At 46.9% G+C, this 20,416-nt stretch overlaps 1 protein-coding gene across 28 annotated transcripts in view; it reads right to left on the bottom strand.

Moving 5' to 3' along the window:
• Cux1 (cut-like homeobox 1) overlaps nt 1-20,416 on the bottom strand; it is a 334,105-nt gene that overhangs the window by 33,420 nt on the left and 280,269 nt on the right. For 20 of the 28 annotated variants that reach the window (XM_063270998.1, XM_063270996.1, XM_063271001.1 and 17 more), the window contains 2 exons: nt 6,514-6,816; nt 2,662-2,850 (listed from right to left, as the gene is read on the bottom strand). The exons of the other annotated variants lie outside the window; for them this stretch is intronic. In XM_063270998.1, coding sequence (XP_063127068.1) covers nt 2,662-2,850; nt 6,514-6,816 — 492 coding nt within the window. The remainder of the gene's footprint in view (nt 1-2,661; nt 2,851-6,513; nt 6,817-20,416) is intronic. 28 annotated transcript variants of the gene reach the window in all.

The raw sequence follows: 20,416 nt of genomic DNA, 5'->3' as shown, positions 1-20,416 counted from the left end.
ATATACGAGGTCTCTCTGTGTAGCCCTGGTTGTCCTGGAATTTACCTTGTTGCTGTGTAGACCAGGCTGTCCTTGAACTGTAGAGAGATCTACCTGCCTCTGTTTCCCTGTTGGGATTAAAAGTAGGGTGCCAACATATCCTACTTTTTTAGTTTGTTTTAAGTGTGTTCTGGGCTGAAACTCAGGTCCTCTTGCTTACAAGGTAAGCATTTTACTGACTGAGCTATCTTCCCTTTTCTCACTGTGGACTAACCCTGGTTTGCATGGGACTAACTACTTGGCCTAGGGTGGCAGAAACTCCTGGATTAGCATATGCTCTACACCTGGCATGGTTTTAGAGGCGTAAACGTTAACTCTGGCTGACTGCATAGCTGCCTCACTACATCCCCTGTTTCTGACCCTTGCCCTCTGGAGAGCGTGGTGCTTTCATCGTCCTCGGTTACAAGGAGAGAGCTTTATGTTGGCAGCTACTGAGCTCGGCTATTTTTTTTTTTTTAAACCAAGAAAACTATTGAGAAGGGACAGACATACAGAAGGGGGTGGAGATGTGGCTCAGTGGAGGATCCCATGCCCAGCACTGATAAACCAGATGTGCTAGTGGATGTCTGTAATTCTAGCATTCCAAAGCTGAGGCAGGGCCACCATACATTCCAGCCCAGCCTGGGCTACAAATTAACTTGGAGATGGAAAGAGGATGATCAGAAGTTCAAGGTCATTTGGCCTCCAGAGACTGTCATTCATATATACACACACACACACACACACACACACACACACACACACACACACACACACACATATATATATATATATATATTATATAACAAAATTACAGTTGTGAAGAGCAACAAAAATGATTGTATGGTCGTGGATCACCACAACAAGAGGAACTGTATACTGTATTGAAGGGTCCCAGCATTAGAAGGTTGAGAACTATTGCTTTAGATGCTCAGGAAGTGACAGTTATCACAGGACCAGCAGTGTCACTGGCTGTTATTGACAGGTCAGGTTGTCCGAAAAGCTAGCAAATGCTTCCTCACCTAGTAACCCTAGTGAATCCTGAACAACCATTCTGGGGACCTGGGATGCCCCAAGGTGTGGGCCCACTGAGACAGTAACACTTTTGTGACACAAGATGGCACCAGAGCCCGTGTGGAAAGAAGCTGGAGGCTGGACCATCTAATTTGGGGTGGGGAAGGGAAAGAGGGACATCTGAAGGGACAGGGAAGTGCTTTGGAGGTGGCCTGTAGTCACACCTTAGGGGTCTGGTCTTGGCCTTGACAGGGAGCGGGGCACTTTAATACTGTCTTGGTAAGTACTGGAAACTGGTGGACTCAGCAGCAATGGTTACTAGCTTCTTTTACTTGTCTTCTTACCTTTGAGCTAGGGTTTCACTATCATTGCTTGGTCTGGTCTATTCACTTTGTAGTCCAGGCAGGCCCGGTATCTGCTTTTCATTCTCTCTAAGAGTTCCTCAGAATTACTTGGTAGCCAAAGATGACCTTGAAATCCTGGTCCTCCTGCCTCCACTCCCAATGCTGTCGTTAAGGACATTAAAACTACCTCCTTGGTTCCAGTGCTGCTGAGGATGGAACCCAGGGCTGTGTGCATGCTAAGAACACTGAGTTATATATATCCTTTCCTTATGCCTTAGCCTCCCTAGTGATGGCGTTTTAAAGGCCCATGCCCTACATCTGACTTGTCTAGTAGGTTCTCCATACCATTCTTTACATTTTTGCTTGAAGTTTAACATAATTTAAAATAAAAAAAAAAACTGGGAAGTCACTAGGCTTTTCAAGTATGTGGTGCTGCCTGGGGCTGCTCTGGAAGCTATGGGGATGGGCCATAGCCAATTGAGGTGGCCCTCGATGGGTGGAGAGCTACTGTTTAGGCACGCAGCTCATGGGCAGGGGCACCCTGAAGTCCCAGTGTGGCAGACCTTTGGTATAATGGACCAACATTCACAGCTTTCCTCCCTGCTCCCCAAGATCTAGGATGGAACCTAGGGCTTTACATACGCCAGAAGAGTACTCCACCCCCAGGCTCTAGCCCACCCTCTTCCTCACAGCTAGGCATCATCATGCCTGGATCAAAATGCATTTCTTTCTTTTATTCCCGTAATACTGAGGGTTTAACCCAGGTCTTATACATGTCAAGCAAGCACTTTTCAAACTAGCCTATCAGTATACATATCTTTTTTTTTTTTTTTTTTTTGGTTCTTTTTTTTTTTTCGGAGCTGGGGACTGAACCCAGGGCCTTGCGCTTCCTAGGTAAGCGCTCTACCACTGAGCTAAATCCCCAGCCCCCAGTATACATATCTTAATGAGCTCTTCCCCATCTTCACTGGCCTTTAGCATGAGGTACACACATAGTAGGTGACATGATAAACGAGCTAAAAGGCAGCCAGAAGATAAGCCATTATCACAGACTGCTACACCCAAGGTTCAGAGATCTTTATTTATAGACTTTTGGCCCCAAAGAGCCGTAAGTCTTCCTTGTCCTCTTAGCTACTTACTGGCTGAAACTGGTCTAAACTTCAGTGCCCTGCCTTACAGAGTCTGGATGAGGGATCAGTGACCACACCCCATCTCAGTGGGAAGGTTTGCAGAAAGGCATATGTGTGAATGAGGTGGTGCCTGGGTGGCAGAAGGTGGGCAGTACCTTTCTTCTCCATCCGCTTCATATCCATCAGCTTCTCCACATTGTTGGGGTCGTTGAGCCATAGCTGCATGCGGACAAAGGGCTCCCGTCCTTTCAGACTAAGCTTATGCCAGGGCTTTGGGCGGGCAAGGAGGTCGGAGACAGAACCCTGGGTGAGCCCCAGAATGGTCTCTCCAAATAAGCGCTGACCTGGAAAGCAGATGTGAGAGATGGTCACTGACAGAGAGAGAGAGAGCAGGCAGACAACAAGAACCTGAACTTAGACACATGGTTCAATGGCCAATAGAGTGTGGAGGACTGATCTACAGCGACATTGTGTATAAGTATTTTATTTAGTTTTTACAGGGCTTGAGATAGACCTTAGAGCTTTGTGCATGTGAGGTGAGAAGTCTATTACTGAGCTATGCCCCTGCCTTTTGCCGGTGGATTCTAGGCAGGTGCTCCACCCTGGAGCTGCAGCTTCAATACTGAAACATTTCTTATACTTGTCTTCTAACAACTTCATTAGCAAGGGAATTAGAACACGCTTGCATTCTATATGTATATGACAAATGACTATGTTTTCAGAAAAACCTCCATGTAGCAGGTATGGCGATACATACTTGTAATTCTAGTACTTGGGAGGTTGAGGCAGGAACATCATCAGTTTTAGGTTAACCTGGGCTACATAGGGACTTCCAGGTTAGCCTAAACTACTTATCAATAGCCACAGGAAAAAGAAAATTAAAAGTTTCCAGGAGCCAGGTGAGCTGAGGATGGACACTTGCAGTATCTGTTAGGCACAGTGAAATCCCACTGTTAGGCACACAGGCCCAGAGGGGTGGAGTGGCAGCTGCTAAACCCCTGCAACTTCTAAGGAGAGGCCAAGTAGGCACATGATTAGCAAGGTCAAAGGTCTTCTGAGAGGATAGGTACTTGACTCCTGGGTCACAGCAAGACGGAGGAGGAGTCGGAAGCTCCGATTTGAAAGGCGCACTGGTAGTACTGGTTTCTGCAGTCTGAGCTGCCTTTGCTGAATGTACATCAGAGAAGAAAAAACTTCCCTGGATTCTTCTCCATGTAGGGTGAGCAACTTGCCTTGGGCTGATCACAAGGCAGGTGGCTGTGGAGGGTGCAAGAGCATCCAAGTCTGCACTGTGTTACTGGCCTAAAAGAAGGGCTTGAAGGCTGGGAGAGATGGCCTTCATTAGAGCCCTTACCGTGCAAGCATGAAGACCTGAGTTAGAACCCTAGCATACTTATAAAGAGCTGGACACAGCAGTGTGTGCCTGCAATTCCTGGACTGGGGAGCAGCAGGCAGGACAATCCCTGCAACTTGATGGCCAGTCAGTCCAGCCCTCACAGTGTGTTCCAGGCTCACTGAAGGGCCCTGTACCAAACAAAGACTAAGGTAAAAAGAGTTTGGTAGAAGACAAACTGATTTCCATGACTTCTGATTTCCATGTGTATACACACACACATACACACATACATACACACATGCTACAAAAGGATTTGCTTCCTTGTGAAAGCCATTCCTCTGTGAGGGGAGAGGGCTGCAGTTCTTAAAGTTACACGTCAGAATCTATTAAGACCCATACGAACTGAGGGGGAAACTTGAGTAAGCGGAAGCTATTGGGTGGAAGTGGAGACTGGGACCAGAAAGGCCACTGTTTGGTCTAACAGCATCTGGAACATGGGATGTGGGGAGGAGCTAGAGACCATGGAGGCTGGCCTCTGCTACCTGTGGTAATGTCCTCAGCTATGAACCGAGAACACTACGGAACACCTAGAGAAAGTGATGTGGCACTATGTACTATAAGCATGGTTGACTGTGAAGCCAAACTTAGTTAAGATTTTTTCTTTAACAAAAACCAATCAACCAACCAAACAAAAAAAACCCCAAAAAACAAAAACAAAAAACCCAACAAAAACCCAGCTTAAATTTACAAGATTGACAGTGGTAGAGCACCTGCCTGGAATCTCCCAGTGAGGGGCTGGAAATGTGACTCAGTGGTAGTGTTTGATGCCAGGATCCAAACTTATGCTGGGATTTGAATCTTGCCTGGGGGTCATCTCTGCTGCTTGGTGCAGATTGAAGCTGGTCAATCTGTGCCCACAACTACATCGAGAATCCTGTGGGAAGGCAGATTACTTTCCCTACAAACTTTAGGACCAGTTAGAGCTATCAAGGGGATTGCTTCTGATTGCTAAACCCAGGTAGGAGACGGGCTACAGGCTTTCCTGGAAGTTTTTCAGATTGGTCCTTTGAAGAGCTGGAAAGTTCTGCAGGCCAGCAGGGTGCTGCTCTTGCTGGATGTAACCCAGGCCAACGAACTCCCCAGTGAGGATGGAAACTGGCTAGTGATGCCAAGGAGGAGGCTCCAGTGCTGTCGTTTCCAAACTACCATCCTACAACTTGGCGGTGCGAAAGGAGGTTTTCTGCTATTACTCTCAGCATTTACACGGAGGATGCTTTCTATCTGGGAGTGCGTAGCAGGAGTGATCGGCCTGCTTCCTTGGACTCGTGACAAGTCTGTGAAGAAGGGGATGACTCAAGTGTAGGAATCCTTCCATATTTCAATAGCCGATGAACATATGGGCTTTGGGCTGTTCTCAAATCAGCAGTTACATTTTCATCTTTTTATGAATGAACGATTACAATTGTTCTCAGTGGATGGTCCTTTTTCCTGTGTTCTACTTTGGACAATCCATTGCACAAAGGGGATGTGAGGGACTCAAGACGACATTTGGGCCTGATTCCAGACTAGAAATCACTGGCAGATTTCACAGAAACTCAGTGGCAACTTTGTGTGTGTGTGTGTGTGTGTGTGTGTGTGTGTGTGTGTGTGTGTGTGCGCGCGCGTGCTCTCACTCTGTTTTTCTTTAAGTTCTTTTACTAGCCTGTACTTCAGCTAGGTTGGCTGGCGTGTTAGTGAACCCCAAGAATCCTATGGTCCCTGCTTCCCTCACAGGATTATAAATATGTCATCAACCTTGGCAGTTTTTATATGGGTTTTAGGGATCAAACTCAAGGCTACATGAGCTGACTGAACAGCAATGTTCCTCTTGTCCTGTTCTCTCCAGGGAAGGAGACACAGAGCTCCCACTGGAGGTGCTGCTCAGTTGGCCTGTTCTGTGGGGTCGTCTCAGTGTGCTCTTCTCATGGACATTGTAACTGGGACTTGTGGGGACAAATGATGTGCAGAGAAGCCACAGTTTTTCTTGCCATGCTTGCCAGGGGGGCATTAGTGATCCATACGGCCCCGAGGAAGCATGATGGCATAAAAGTGGCAAGATACTAATATTCTTAGGGTCACAGCAGCTCCTATCCAGCAGTGACAGAGCCTCATAAAGCCATTTCAGGCAGAGCCCAGGTTAGCTGCAGCATGTATAAGGTGTATGGCCTGGGGTTGACACCCTGAGAGGATGACCACCTCAATACTGCAGAGCAGAAGTCACAACAGCAATATTAGATGGCTTCAAGGTGCCAGGCAGGAGCCTTGGAGCTATTGAGTCATCAGCCTGTGAGAGGCAGGATCAAGCCAGCATCACTGAAGGGTTGGCTCACAGGGCACGTATGGCTTGCCCCACAGCATGTACAGTGAGGGACAGTGGGAGCAGACCTTGTTTGACATCCATAAAGTCACTCAGTCCTGCAAGATTGAGCTGCTGTGCTCTGGTACCCACCATGATGTTTGTGAATCAAACGTAAAACATGAGCTTCCTGTTTTTAATTTCTTTTGTGAACTTTGTGTAGGCAATGTAAAAAAAGTTGGATGCATGGACATTTTAGAGCCTTTGGCTAGCTCGGCCTATAGCCCCTCCCTTACCCTTTCAGGAAATAGCAGGAAACTGGCCATGGGGACTTACCGAGGTTGTTGTCCGTCAGCACCTCTTTGACCCTCTTGGTTATGCCATAGGTGTCCAGCTCAGGAGACATGGCTACTAATTCTTGGATGCTGAGGGCTGAGTGTCCAGAGAGAGGCAGCGGTGTTGTGGGTTGGGAGTCTGAGGTGGGTGGGTCACTGGGTTCTGGTGGTTTGCCTTCTTTACTGGTCTCAATGGTGGGACAGGGCTGTTGGACCAGCTCAGTGAGACTCTTCACAGATTCGCTGGAACTCATTGGGGACTCAGGGGCAGGGCTGCAGCTGGCAGAGGTCTTTGGAGTGCTTTCTAGAATTAAACACAGAAAGAATGGCTGCTGAAACAGTCATCGTTCACCATGTCCATCAACTTTGCTTCCTCAGGAAATGGTAATTAAATCCCACTCCAGAAGGGGACTATGTGGTAGTCCTTGGGACTCTGTGTTATTTCGTCATTTTTTCATTAAGTGTAACCTCTAATTTTTCTGCATTAAAGGAACAAAAATAACACCAACAAAGACAAAAAAAAACAAAAAACAAAACCCCCCCCCCAAAAAAAAAACCCAAAAACCCTAAAGTTTCAAATAAAAGGTTTCTGAAGGCTTAATATCAAGGCATTTTGCTAAAAAAAAATATGTCATTATGACTGTTATGATTTGTTCTAATCAAACCCCATGATTCTGGTAATTCAGAGGGACTGGAGGTTGAGTCTAATATATGTGATTATTTCCTCTATATTTTCCAGAACAAAAAAAATATGGACAGGAGGTGGAGAGATAGCTCAGTAGGTGAAATGTTTGCCTCGCTAGCATGGGGATCTGAGTGCTATCCTTAGAACCCATGTGAAAAAGCCAGGCATTGTAGGGCACACTTATAATCCCAGCACTGGGGAGGAAGAGACAGGCTGACCCCTGGGGCTCACTGGCCAGTCAGCTTGGCATCCTTGGTGAGCACCAGGCTAGTGAGAGACTCTGTCTCAAAAAACAAGGTGGATGGTGCTTGAGGAATGAGAGGCAAAGGTGTCCTTTGGCTTTTACATGCATACACAAGAAGGGACAGGTCATTTTAGCTGAGGGTTGCCTGTAAGCCATGATGACCATATGGTCACAAAGACTCTTGAACCCAATGCCTCAGCTGTTGGTCTCTCTAGGAAGACTCAAGTCTTAGGATCGGATTGCTGTTTTGTGAGACTACCAGGTGCTGAGACGAGTGGACGAAGGCAACCAAGGGAAGGTGGCTGGCTGCTCAGCACCAACCCACAGTTGCTCCTGTTCGCTTTAGAGACTCAAGCTCCTTGCTAATCTAGACCACACTGTTGTGGAGACCATCAGGCATCACATGTTCCTTTAGGACAGCCTGTGCCTTGTCGGGGGTCACTGAAGGTGCCCAGTGGGAAGGCTGCATCTGTTCCCTGAGTGTGAGTGTTAAAATGGCCAGTGTGAGAGGAGGAAGAATCACTGAAGGGACCAGCCTCAGGCAGGCCAGTGAGGAGGTTTCTAGGCTGAGTGACTCTTGTGTTCCCACTCTGCATATGGACAATTCGACCCCACAGCTGGGGTCCTGCACTGCAAAACAAGGAGACAAGTGAGCTGAGCACCAGCATCTGTCTCTGCTTCCTGACTCTGGATGCCGTGTGAGCAGCTGCCTCACGCTCCTTTGGCCATAGCCTCCCTGCCATGATGGGCAGTGTCCTCTAGATCCATGCACCAGAATAAACTTTCCTTCCTTAAGCTGCTTCTGTCATACAGCTTGTCACAGTAACAACAAAACTAGTACAGTGACAATCCCCCCACTCACTTTAGTATCACCCGGAAAGCTTGGCACACAGCCTTGAGCCTGGTATGCGGGTACTAGAATAAAGACTGGTCACGCTCTAATTTCCAAAGACACAGCGAGAGAGCACCGAGAAGGAAGTGTGAAGGACTCCTCTCCACAGACCCAGTCTGTCTTTGGTTTAATTCCGTGTTTGGCACACCCTCTTCCCTCTCTTCCACTGAGGCTGATACACCAGAGGGGCACTTGTGAGGGCCAGGCAAGGTGTGGTTACAGCGTGCCTGAGTGATGGTAATTGCATTGAAATGCTCTTATTTATAGCTATTTTATAGCTCTAGTGGTTAATGGATGACCGACGGGTGATGTTGGCTAGAGTCCAAAGGCAGGACCTTCTGTGTCTCTTCTGTGTTTGCTGCTCCCTCAAGCAGTAACAAGTCCCTCGGGAACACTGTCAGGACAGTTGCAGGTAGCCCATTGTCTTGGCTGTGGGTGTGGTGTAATGGCAGAGCGCCTGCTGAGCATGTTTAGGGCCTCGGATTATATTTATTGCTATGAAAAACCAAACCAATAAATAACCAGACAATGAAAAAGAAAACACTATTATTTGAATAAAACATAGCAACAAGGAAGACTTTACTTCCAGTTTATGGCATACACATATGAATATTTAGTGTGTATGACACATGTGGGCGTGTGTATGTTGTGTATGTGCAGGTGTACACAACCGTACAGAGGCCGGAGGAGGATGCCAGGGGTCATCCTTCATCTTACTCTTTTGAGACAGGGTCCCTCGCTGTGCCTGGAGCTGCACTGCAGGCCTGGAGGTCCCAGTGATCCTTCTGTATTTGCCTCCCTGAGGATGGGGCTCACAGTAGGCATGTCGTAACATCTGGCTTTTTATGTGGGTGCTGGGGGTTTAAACTCAGGTCCTCACACTTAGGCAGCCAATGCTTTTACCACTCAGCTACCTCCCCAATATTTTCTAGATAGTTAGGCTAATAACCTCTCCTGTATCCAGGGAGTGGGACATATATTAAAAATACAAGTATTTTTTATGAGCGTCTAGAAAAGAATAAAACCTGAAACGGAACCACAATTGAATCCATTAAGCCTGTGTAATGTTCTCAAATTGGTAAAAAGTCCCACTATCTCATAAAGCTCGGCCTGGAAAAATCAGGTTAAGAAAACAACTGAACTGCTTTGTGAGACATGTAAAAGAGATGGGTATAGGGGCAGAAATGGCCTGTATCCATCTTTAAGGCAGTATGAATCCTGTAAATCAGATTTCTTCTCTCCACTCACCCCTGGGTCACCAGACAACAGGGCCAAAAGCGAGCAAATGTTGTTTGTGTGTCGGAAGCAGCAAAAGGATTGTACTGTAAATTCACCCTGACTCACCCATGCGAGGGGCCCATTTGGCAGATCATCCATCTTGTTCACTGACTGCTGTCAAGAATAGCATGCTTCCCAAGCATGTTAAACAGATTTCTCCTAGGTTTGTGTCCTTTAACCCACAACAAGGTCAAAATCATGGCTGCCCTCCAAACAGACAGCACAGGGCTGCCTATCTGGGAATAAGATCTTACCAAGTCCTTCTCCCAGTTGTGCACTCAACAGCCTCCTGCATGCATGCTGGCCAGGCAAGGCAAGCAAACCTAATGTATATACACCCATCATGCATTAAGTACTGTCCCTTTGCCTTCCCTACTACAGACTCCTGCAGAAGTGACACACTGTTCTAAGTTGCTGACGCTGGCTCGTGTCTGAGTGTATTGGGAGGAGCTCTTCACAGACACAAGCACGCACCACCGTGCTGCAGTTCAGGTCACAGAATGCTGAGCAGGCCCCATTTTTATTTGTTGCTGTTGTTAAAAAAGAATCTTATGTAGTTCAGACTGGTCTTGAACTCACTACCTAGTGGGATTATAGGTTTGCCCGAGCACCAGCTGTATGTAGTACTGGGGACCGCACTGAGGGCTGCTTTGGCTACATGGTGGTGTTGTGTCCTTGTGAGGCTGGGGCAAGGGGGCTGGAAGGTGGGATGGAGATGCAGGTTCAAAAGCAACTTAGGAGAGAACACAGAGGGTTCAAAGAGGTGTGGTAGGAGGATCTGGATGACAGCTGGTCCCTTGCATGGCAGGATGTATGGGGAACTATTCAGAGGGGGCATGCTGTTATAGGGGTGCTGTGGTTATAGGGTGTGCCTCCCTGAGGTCAAGTGTAGTAGTGACAACCTACAGTCCAGCACTTGGAAGGCTGACACAGGAAGCTTTTGAATTTTAGGCCTTCAGTGGTTATATAGTGTGGGAGACAGTTCAGGTGGAATAGTGTCTGCCATGAACGTATGAAGAGCTCTCTGCGAACCCAGGAGACGGCACAGCAGGTGAAGACACTTGCCATCAAGCCTGGTGGCCTGTGTCTGGTCCTGGGACCCACATGGTGGAAGGAGAGAGCTGATACCTAAGGAGTATTCTGATTTCCACATGTACAATATGACATACATGCACCAACACACACCAGATGCAAGAAAAGAAATATAGTAAAATAAATTAGGAAAGCAACCTCACATAAACAAACAAACCTAAAGGCTAAGTATAGTGGGAGGTACTTGTAAGACTAGTTCTGGAGGGTGGGTGAGTGTGGGGGACAGCAGATCCCTAGGGCTCCTAAGCCAGCCTGGAATTGGCAAGCTCCAGGTTCAGTGAGAGACCTTGTTTTAAAAAAATAGGGTGGAGAGTGACAGAGAAAGACACGCCATCAACCTCTGGACTCCACACATATTATGTGCTTGTGAACCCCATATGAAGATGTACCATAAAAAACAAGAAGCAAACACTTCCCCCCTCCAAAACAAACCAACAACAAAACCAACAAAAACCAAGCCAAAAGGAAACCCTACTTTGCCACCACTTGTCACAGTAGCCACCCTGGAAGTGACACTTGAGTGTCTGCTAGAGGCCTTTCTGGGCAGTGATTCTACAGTACACGTGTGTCAGCAGCAGGGATCTCAAACATAATGTTGAGTCACTAGAAGTCAATCCATGGCAAGGATGGAGAAAAGGGCTCAAAGCATGCGCGCGCGCACACACACACACACACACACACACACACACACACACACACACACACATATTGATTACTTTTTTAAAAACCATATATGCATGAAGCTATGTGCTGGGGACCTTGGCCAGTGTCTTGCTCCAATCTCCTAGTAACCCTGCTTGGACACATGCCCACACCCCAGGCTGGGAAACCAGCTGGCTCCATCTGGTCAGATATCCTTGGATGGAGCAAGGATGGGAGCCAGAGAAGGAGGAAGACTGTGCTTCTATCTATCTATAATGTTGTCTACCACTGACCTGACAACCTCTTTGCCCTATCTGTCCATTACCCGTCCAACTCCCCAAATAGCCATCCATCATCCATGCACCCATCTAGCCATATCTTTTGCTTTTTTAAAGACAAAGTCTTGCTACGTAGCCCTGGCTGGCCTAGAACTCATGAAGTAGAGCAGTTTGACCTCAAATTCCTAAGATGACCCTTTCATTTCTGCTTCCAGAGTACTGACATTAAAGCTGTGCACCACCTTGCCTGATTCTATCCATCCGTATTAAACAATTTGGGTTTTTAGTTTCTTTTAAAATGTCCCCTTTCTCTGTATCTGTTTGGGTGAACATACCTGTTTCCCTCCCCCCCCAGATTTGTTTGGGTGAACATACTATGGTACATGTGTGAAGGTCTGGGGACAACTTTAGAGTTGGATTTCTCCTACCATATGGGCCCTACAGATCAAACTCAGCTTTTCAGACTTGGTAGCAGGTGTTATTATCTGCTGAGCCATCTTGATGGCTCCTTCACCCACATTTTAAAGCAACTACTTTGTGTCATGCATTCTGCTAGGCATTGGAGAGAAATTAGACAGACCTCCCCAAACATCCCTGCTTTCAATAGTCTAAGCAGCCCTAGGCCTATGATAATTAATAAGGATAATTTGCATATTTTAAAACCCCAGTGGGTGTTGGGGGCATAGCTCAGTGGTAAACACTGGCCTAGCATGCTGCAGGCCTAGGTCTGCACAGAGGCCTTGGGCTTTGGGATCTGACAGCAATGGGAGGCAGGGTGTGACACTCAGAAGTGATCTGTGAAGATTTACTTTTTCTGTATTTGGACCCTGAATCTTGCAAGAGGAGTCTGGCTGTAAAGAACAAAGGGCAGGGACAGTGGCTCCATGCAAGCAGAGATACACAAGGTGTTTGGGAGCCATAAAAGGATTATGAAAGATATTATATTCCCCAAACAGCAGGCTAAACAACAGCTGCTTTAAGCTTTCAATAGAAGCCAATGGAAAACACACATCCGCCCCAATTTTCCAAGACAAATCGCTCTGCAGTTTATCCGATCCGCTGCTGCAATTTCCACGCCCAGCCCTTCTCTATCTCGGTAATAACCCAAATTCCATTTAGTGTTCATTTGAGCAGTCAGGATGAAGTCATTTTTGATTATCTCCCCACTGTGTAAAAAACAGCTTGAAGGTAGGAAGTCAGCAAGCATTTCCTCCAAAAAGTAATTATTGCAAGTGACATTTTTACTGCTGGCATGCCATACGGCGAACTGTGCGTTCAGAAGGACAAGTTGCTGAAACAAAATGACAGGGTACTCTGTGACATTCTGACAAGAACCCAAACATTATTTAACTGGCGGCTGGTCTGATGCACCGCTTTTCATTATGTCCAGAGTTTAGACTTTGAGCCTGTGCCAGGCTAGGCAACTCCAAGTGACTCTCATGACAGCTAAGGAAGATAAGGTGGAGAATGCAGGGAGCAGGTTGCAGAAGAGGGAGGTATGGTCTGGGTAGAGATAGGGTGCTCAGAGAACGGGCGACTAAACCAGAGCGGGGCATGAATCTCAGTAGCTGTGGACAGCAGTCAGCAGGTTCTAGGGAGTTCAGTGTGGACATCCTAAGTGTAGCAAGCACCCAGGCAGCCCTGAAGAGCTCTGAGGACCTTTCCAGCCCATCACCATCAACAGCTTTGGAGCTCACAAGAGAGTGATCACCAGCCTGGAGTGCTTCCCAACCTGGTTCAGATGAGCAAACTGTGCTATGTACAACCAAGGAAACGTGGGTGCTCCATGCATCCTGAGAGCACCCAGTTTCTTAAACAGACTAGGGCTTTATACTGAATGTGAGAAGTGCATTCTCCTGAGCCCCTGATGTTGACAGGGCAAGGCATGGACCATGTGGCAGTGTGAGTCCTGACACTGATAGATCTTTGCTTGGTGGCCTTGCTTCTGTGCCTAGGCTTTGTCTAAAGCAGCAGATTCTCATAGATCTCCGGGACTTTCCCAAAATTCCTACAGTCGTGTGTCTGTCTGTCTCTAAGGTACCTTCTTTAATCGGTAGGATTGGAAGCAGAGGCAGGAGGCCCAGCCAAAAATGCAAGGGGTCTTCTTTTCAACACGAGTGTTGTTTTGACCAAGACACAGCCTACTCTGATCCACGTCCCAGATTGCCATGCCTATCCTTCTCCGTGTGCTTTGGGATGGTTCTTCACAAACAAACAAACACACACACAAACAAACAACAACAAAAACCAAAAGGAAAGAAAGAAAGAAAATAACCAGTTGTGTCATAAGTGACCTACAGACTTCTACTCATAAAAAAGGCTTTGACTTCTATTGCTGGCCAAGCACTAGGTAGTCAACCTCTCCTCTGGGATGAGGCAGTAGGTCTCAAGCTGGTCCTTCCCCGTCTCCCTGCACATTTGTTAACGACTGACCTTAAGTCTCAGGAAATCTATCAGGAGTCCATTCTTTTCAAGTAGCAGAAAGGAATGGGGCGTAACTCAGCTGGTAGAATGTTTGCCTAGCATATGCCAAGCTCAGGGTTTCGTTCCAGCACTGCAATAAACAGGTATGGTAGTGCACACCTGTAATCCCAGCACTCAGGTCAGGCAGGAGGTGGAGGCAGGAGGTGGAGGCAGGAGGATCAGGAGTACATTGTTTGGAATATATGAGACGCTGTGCTAGACCTTCAAGTCTGTAGACTTGGACTTCAGCAGTGCTTATGACGTAATGCTTCCCAAGCTCTGCCTTTTTTTTTCTCTCCCATTTTTGGTTTTTCAAGACTGTAGCCCTGGCTGTCCTGGCTCACTTTACAGACCAGGCTGGCTTTGAACTCAGAGATCTGTCTGCCTCTGCCTCCTGAGTGCTGGGATTAAGGCGTGTGCAACCACTGCCTGGCTGCCAACCTCTGCTTCTGATATGCTTATCTGTGAGGGACACAGAGGCTGAACATGTATGTTACAGAGATGGCAGAGCACATTTGAGGCCCTGGGTTCCAGCCCCGGGACTACAGAAAACAGGCATGGTGGTGCACGTGAATGATCCCATAGATATATAATTAAACTAGATATAAAATAAAGGAGAGCATACCAAAGATCTGCTGTACAGTAGATGCTGCTGTGTCTATCCCTGTGGAATGACAGGACTTAAGAAAATAGGAGTTCCTAAATTTGCATAAGGAACTCTTAAGGAGACTAATATTCCTATGAGCAAATCAAGGTTGTTGAATAAAACCGAGTTATGTAACTTGAGTTGCTTATGTCTCTTTGTCCACTCCTGAGCCATTTGACTTTCACTGTGTAAGATGACCCTCCGAGTGCTACTGGGCAAGGGTTGCACGCTGGGCTGTGCATAAGAAAGCACCATGTAAATCACAGACCTTGAGGCCAAGTGCATAGAGAAACATTACTCAGTAGGTTCCACTATCAAAGACTCTGGGATGAAGATGGGGCATCTGGAAAAGCACCTGTCACCTTAAAGCTGAGGCTATTAGGACAGGGACAGTCAAGGAGAGCATACAAAAATGGGGCACTTGAGATATAGCCATGAACAAGTGGCACTCTGTTCCTCCCGAGATGCTTTTCACCCACCTTTTTTTACACCAAGTTGCTTAAAAGGAAATGGGTCTTAGGAGTTCTGTGTGGAACAGGCCTCAGACTCACATCTCTTGCCTTGGTTCTGAGTGCTGGGATTATCGACCTGTACCACACCTAGCATCTTTTTATTTCCTTATTTATTTATTTATTTAACCTTCCCAGTGCTGGGATCATAGGTGTGCACCGCCATGCCTGTATTCTGTGGTCCTGGGGATGGAACCCAGAGCCTCAAATGTGCTTCGCCTATTGCGCTGCACCCACAGCCCCTGTGTGTCAGAAAAAAGCCTATGGCCAGCATTGCTTGGGAGCATTATGTCATAATCACCGCTGATCACCAAGTCTAGAAGGAAGCCACGGGTGACATCGTTTGCTGTGCTTCACCTTGCTATAGACCATATCCATCTAGAAATAAGGCTTACAAATTACCCGATAACCCTTTTACCGAGCCAGCTGTGTGTATGAACACTTATCAGTGAATCTCTGTGTTAAGAGAAAGTGCATGCCACACAAACAGTCTAAATATACATTACTGCAGGGAAAAAACAAACTCTCTAGTTAAATTGTTTTGATGTAATCAAAGATTAATTACACAAGTGCGCGCGTGCGCATGGGCCAGAGAATAATTTCTGGAGTCATTCTTTAGGCACCATTCACCTTTTTGTGGTATTGGGAATTACACCTAGGACCTTTTATGCACTAGGCAAGTGCTTTACCTCTGAGCTACATTCTCAGTCCCACCTTGATTTTCGAGACAGGATCTCTCACTGGTATGGAAGCAGCAAGGAGGCTGGGCTGGGCTGGGCTGGGCTGGGCTGGGGTGTCTGCCTGTCTCAGCCTCTCCAGTGATGGGATACAACTACCACTTGCCTGCCCCTCCCTTGCCAAAACTGTGGGTTCTGTAAATCAAACTTTTCCAGGAAGACCAGGCCAAAGGTGGTCTTTTTGGAAAAGGGTTATAGTCCAGGCTGGCCTTGAACTTTTGACTGCCTGGCTTTAGCCTCCTAAAGCTAGGATATGGGTATGTATCACTATTCCCCATCTTTAAAAAAGTGGCCATAAATATTCCTCCCTTCCCAGGCCTTCTGGGACTGCAACTAAAACTCCTTCCCCATGGCACACGGTGGGCAATGAGCTGTGTGTCCACCTGTGCAGGAAGAAGCACCTGCCCAAGCAGCCTGTCCCCACTCAGTAAGAAAGCCACTCAGGCAGTGTGCAGAGGATGGGGCTGGGCTGAGCTAGGAGACTGTTCCATGGTCAAGCGAAGCCAGTGGCACACATGGGTGTGACTTGCTACTTCCTGTCTTTTAATGACCATTCAGGTGGGTGAACTACTTTGGCTCTATGAGGAACCAGGTGACGTTTCCCTTATAGACATCTTTGTTTGAAAAGCTATTAAGGTACATAATTTTACACATCCTCCTAATCTTGCCATACTGCTTTCCTTAATTTGTGATGAGATTGTTGGGAAAGAGTACTTAATGTAGGACAGTCAGTAAAAGTAATTTATCATTTCCCCGCTTCAGTGCGCCTGTTATCAGCGGGCTCATTTTCTGCATTCATCATGCAATCAGCCTATTATTTGCATATTAATCAGGCAGTGGACCATGAAGGAACTGCATCCCTGCCAAATGCTGCACTATCTCAGGAGAAACACTCAGGAATTATCATACATCAGTGTTATGATGTGGTAATTGATTATAACATCTTCCTGCAACCCCTGGGGAGTCCCTCTACTAACCCAGCTCCGGGCATGCTGGGTGGACCTTTTTCTTTTCTTGCAAAACCCTGAATGGCTGTTGCTGTTCGTCTCTAGTGTTATTTCTAGGGAATAATCGATGATGGTTGTTATTTTAAAATTTATTACTTTTATTTACTTTGTGTGTGTATGTGTGTGCCCATTTCCAAGTGCACATGTGGAGGTCAGAGGTCACTTGCAGGAGTCACTTCTCTCCTTCCAGTATGTGGGTCACAGGGATCGAACTCAGGTCTCCAGGCTTGGTGGCAAACCCCTTTACCCACTGAGGCAGCTTACTATTTTTTTCCCCGAGTTTATGAAATGTTGTCGCTCATGTGAGATCACACGGATCTTCCCTCAGGAATGAGCAAGTTAAGCTAGGGCTCTAGTTTAGTATTTGGACTGACTGCAAATCCTCAGGACATCCTATCAGTAATCTGAGCAGTGCATGGGAAACAGAGGCAGGAGGGCCAGCAGGTGAAGACCATCCTCAGCTAAGCAGAGTTGGAGGCCAGCTTGGGACATGTGAGACTCTGTCTCTAAACAAATGAACAAACAAACAAACACAGTGAGATGGCCTGACTAAGGGACACCCTGGGAACCTCAGAGTCTTTGCTGCCCAGTCTTCTAGATTTCAAGTCGGTTACCCTGAACACCACAGGAGCTTCTTATTCAATAAAATGTGCTACCGTTCCCGTCTCTCCTAATGGTGAAGCTGGAATGAAGGCGGTCTGCCTGCTTTGTTTAGGTGCCGAGTGACAGGCTAATTTTGGTCCTTATGTAAAGGATGAACCCCACATCTGCCAGTTCAGACATGGGCTATATTTAGGATCCCCGTTCCTCAGGGACGAACAAACAATCCAAGAGATGAAGCCAGTGATGGATACCTCTGGGTCGCCTCCTGACCTGACCTGTTCTGGAGAGGGCCAGTGGGCATTTCCCTCCTCACGCATGAGGGAGTCTGAGCATCCTCTGTGGGCTCGTCACATGGGGTTGGGGTCTGACTTGGATGAAGACACAGAGCCTAAGAACAGGGCTGTTCTCAGCAAGAGGATTTGGACTGGATGGGGTTTCAGAGAAGTATAACCCTTTACCACCTAGCCTCGGCACATCTAAACACTGCAGACTTTCTAAGCTTGAGCCCCATGTTGTCTGTCATTGACACCATAGTCCCCTCTCCTTTCTAGTCTTGGGCACAATCACACATAGGAGGCCTTCTCTGTCATTTATGTTTTTCTATCAGTTGCTTCCTTTGCTATGGGTCTCATTTTTATGTTAACTTTGTGTAATTTGATCCAAATTTTGGTGTGCATGTGTGTGCGCGTGCGTACATAGGTACATATGGAAGGTAGAAATTAACCTCTGATGTTATTTCTTTGGAGCCACCTATCTTGTTTGTTGAGACAGAGTCTCTCATTAATCTAGAGTCTATCAAGTAGGCTTACTGGCCCGGTGACCATTAGGTCTTCATGCTTATAAGATAAGCATTTTACTGACTGGATGTTTTGAAGCTTCCCTTGATTCCCTATGCAGTTACAGTGGTCAACCTTTCCTTTGTCCAGGATACTAGATCCTCTGGCCCATGGAGCTGGCTCCTATAGGCACCTACCTCAGTAGCAGCAAGGCCACTGGAATCAGGATCTTGTAAAGTTCTGCCACTTGGAGGGTGGTGAGTAAATTCCTTTTCTCCTAATCTGAAATCTTCTTAAGCAGAAATCCCACAAGGGGAGGTTCTGCTTACTAAGGACATCAGAATAGTATGTGACCTCCCGAAGACACAATGTGTGAGCCTCGTTTTAGTCCCACTTTCCTTCTTAAACAACCTGAGAGTTTTCTGCATTCAGGTTCTTATTTTATCCCTAGATTGGAACATTAGAGACCCAAGTCCTCACATGCTCTCATGACCTACTTCTCGCTCTTGTACCAAAGGCCCAGTATACTGGAAATTCTGTTTTCCAAAGTAGGTGTGCAAAAGAGGGAGGAGAGAGAGGTGGCTGAGGCCGTGCCTGGGTCCAATGGGAATCTGTAAAAGCGAGGCCAGGTAGTGCCAATCGTGAGAAGCAAAAGTGCCTGGCTGGCTGGGTCACTGTTTCCCTTTGATGGAAAGACTGTTTCTAGACTCCTTTCCCAACACTGAATGCTGACCTCTGACTATTCTTTTGAAGCTCAAGAGGCTGCAATGGTGACCAAAGAAAAGCATTCGTTCATTTATTTACTTGTGCTGGGGTGGAATCTATGGACTCTGGTATGCTTCTGCTGAGCTGCACTCCTCACCTAGAAAGCCAACATCTAAACGTTACTTGTTTCTGTGTCCCAGAAGCATTATATCTAACTAAAACCGTTTCCTCACAGTCTAGGAGGTAGGTCTGAAGGAGGACAGGAAGGCTGAGTTGTTGCCCATACCCACAGTAAGGGGCAGAGGCAGGATGAGTGGTTGCTCTCCATTAGCTCAAGGGAAGCCACTGTTTAGAAACCAATCTGATTCTCTTTTAAGAGCTCTGGGCATGACTCAGTGGTAGAGCACCAGGCTAGAATCCCCCAGTGAGGGGCAGAGGTATGACAGCCCCTAATGCAACACATTAAAAAAGGAAGCAATGAGGAAGTTAGTCATATGCGCTGCTTGAACGTTAAAGGGGCAGCATCAACAGTGTCCCGTAGGAAGAGAACAGCATGCTTTTGTCGTCTTCCTTCCCCCTGTGGGCTAAGAAGGCTTCTGAACTAGCTGTTTCTCATGTATTCAGGTATGTTCCCTGTCTGAAGCATTTTGTTGCCAGGTCTTTTCATGGCCCAGTTGCAGCTCCAGGGACGTTCTGGCAAACCTTGGCCCACACATGCCACACAACAGCTCAAACTCAGAAATTCCCTCTTTGACCTCAGAGTGGAGAATTCCTATAATATGTTACATTTACTAAATAAAAATGACCCAAGGCAGACTGCCAACCAGAAGGAGAGACCTGAATGGGCCACCAAGTTGAAGGTCCATAGGTGACAATCCAGGCTGTGAGCCAGTGGCCATGTGTGGAATCTTTTCAGTTCACTCATGGATTCCCAGGTCTTTTTCTTTGTGTGTCAGTATGTTACATGTATACCCATGTCTATGGGGTTGCACATTTATTTGCAGAGCCAGAGAACAACCATGGGTATTGCTTCTTGCCTTTTTTGTTTGTTTGTTTGTTTGTTTTAAACAGAATCTTTTATTGACTTAGAAATCAGGGACCCTGTTGTCTCTGCCTCCCCAGCACTGGGATTTACAAGCATATACCACCACACCTGGCTTTTTACATGGATTCTGGGGTTTGTACTAGGGTCCTCATGTTTGTATGGAATGCTCTTTACTGACTCCAAGGCCCCCGAGTTTTCCTTTTCCCTGTGATCTGCTAAATGAGGCTATGTGTAATGTATTATGTTGATTATACACAAACCTCGATTACATGAATGCAGCCAGATTCCTTCTGTCTGGACAG

This window comes from Rattus norvegicus, chromosome 12 (genome assembly GCF_036323735.1).
Source record: "Rattus norvegicus strain BN/NHsdMcwi chromosome 12, GRCr8, whole genome shotgun sequence".
NCBI classification, from domain to species: domain Eukaryota; kingdom Metazoa; phylum Chordata; class Mammalia; order Rodentia; family Muridae; genus Rattus; species Rattus norvegicus.
The sequence above is the reverse complement of the archived record's forward strand: the minus strand, read 5'-3'. Positions and strand labels throughout refer to the sequence as shown.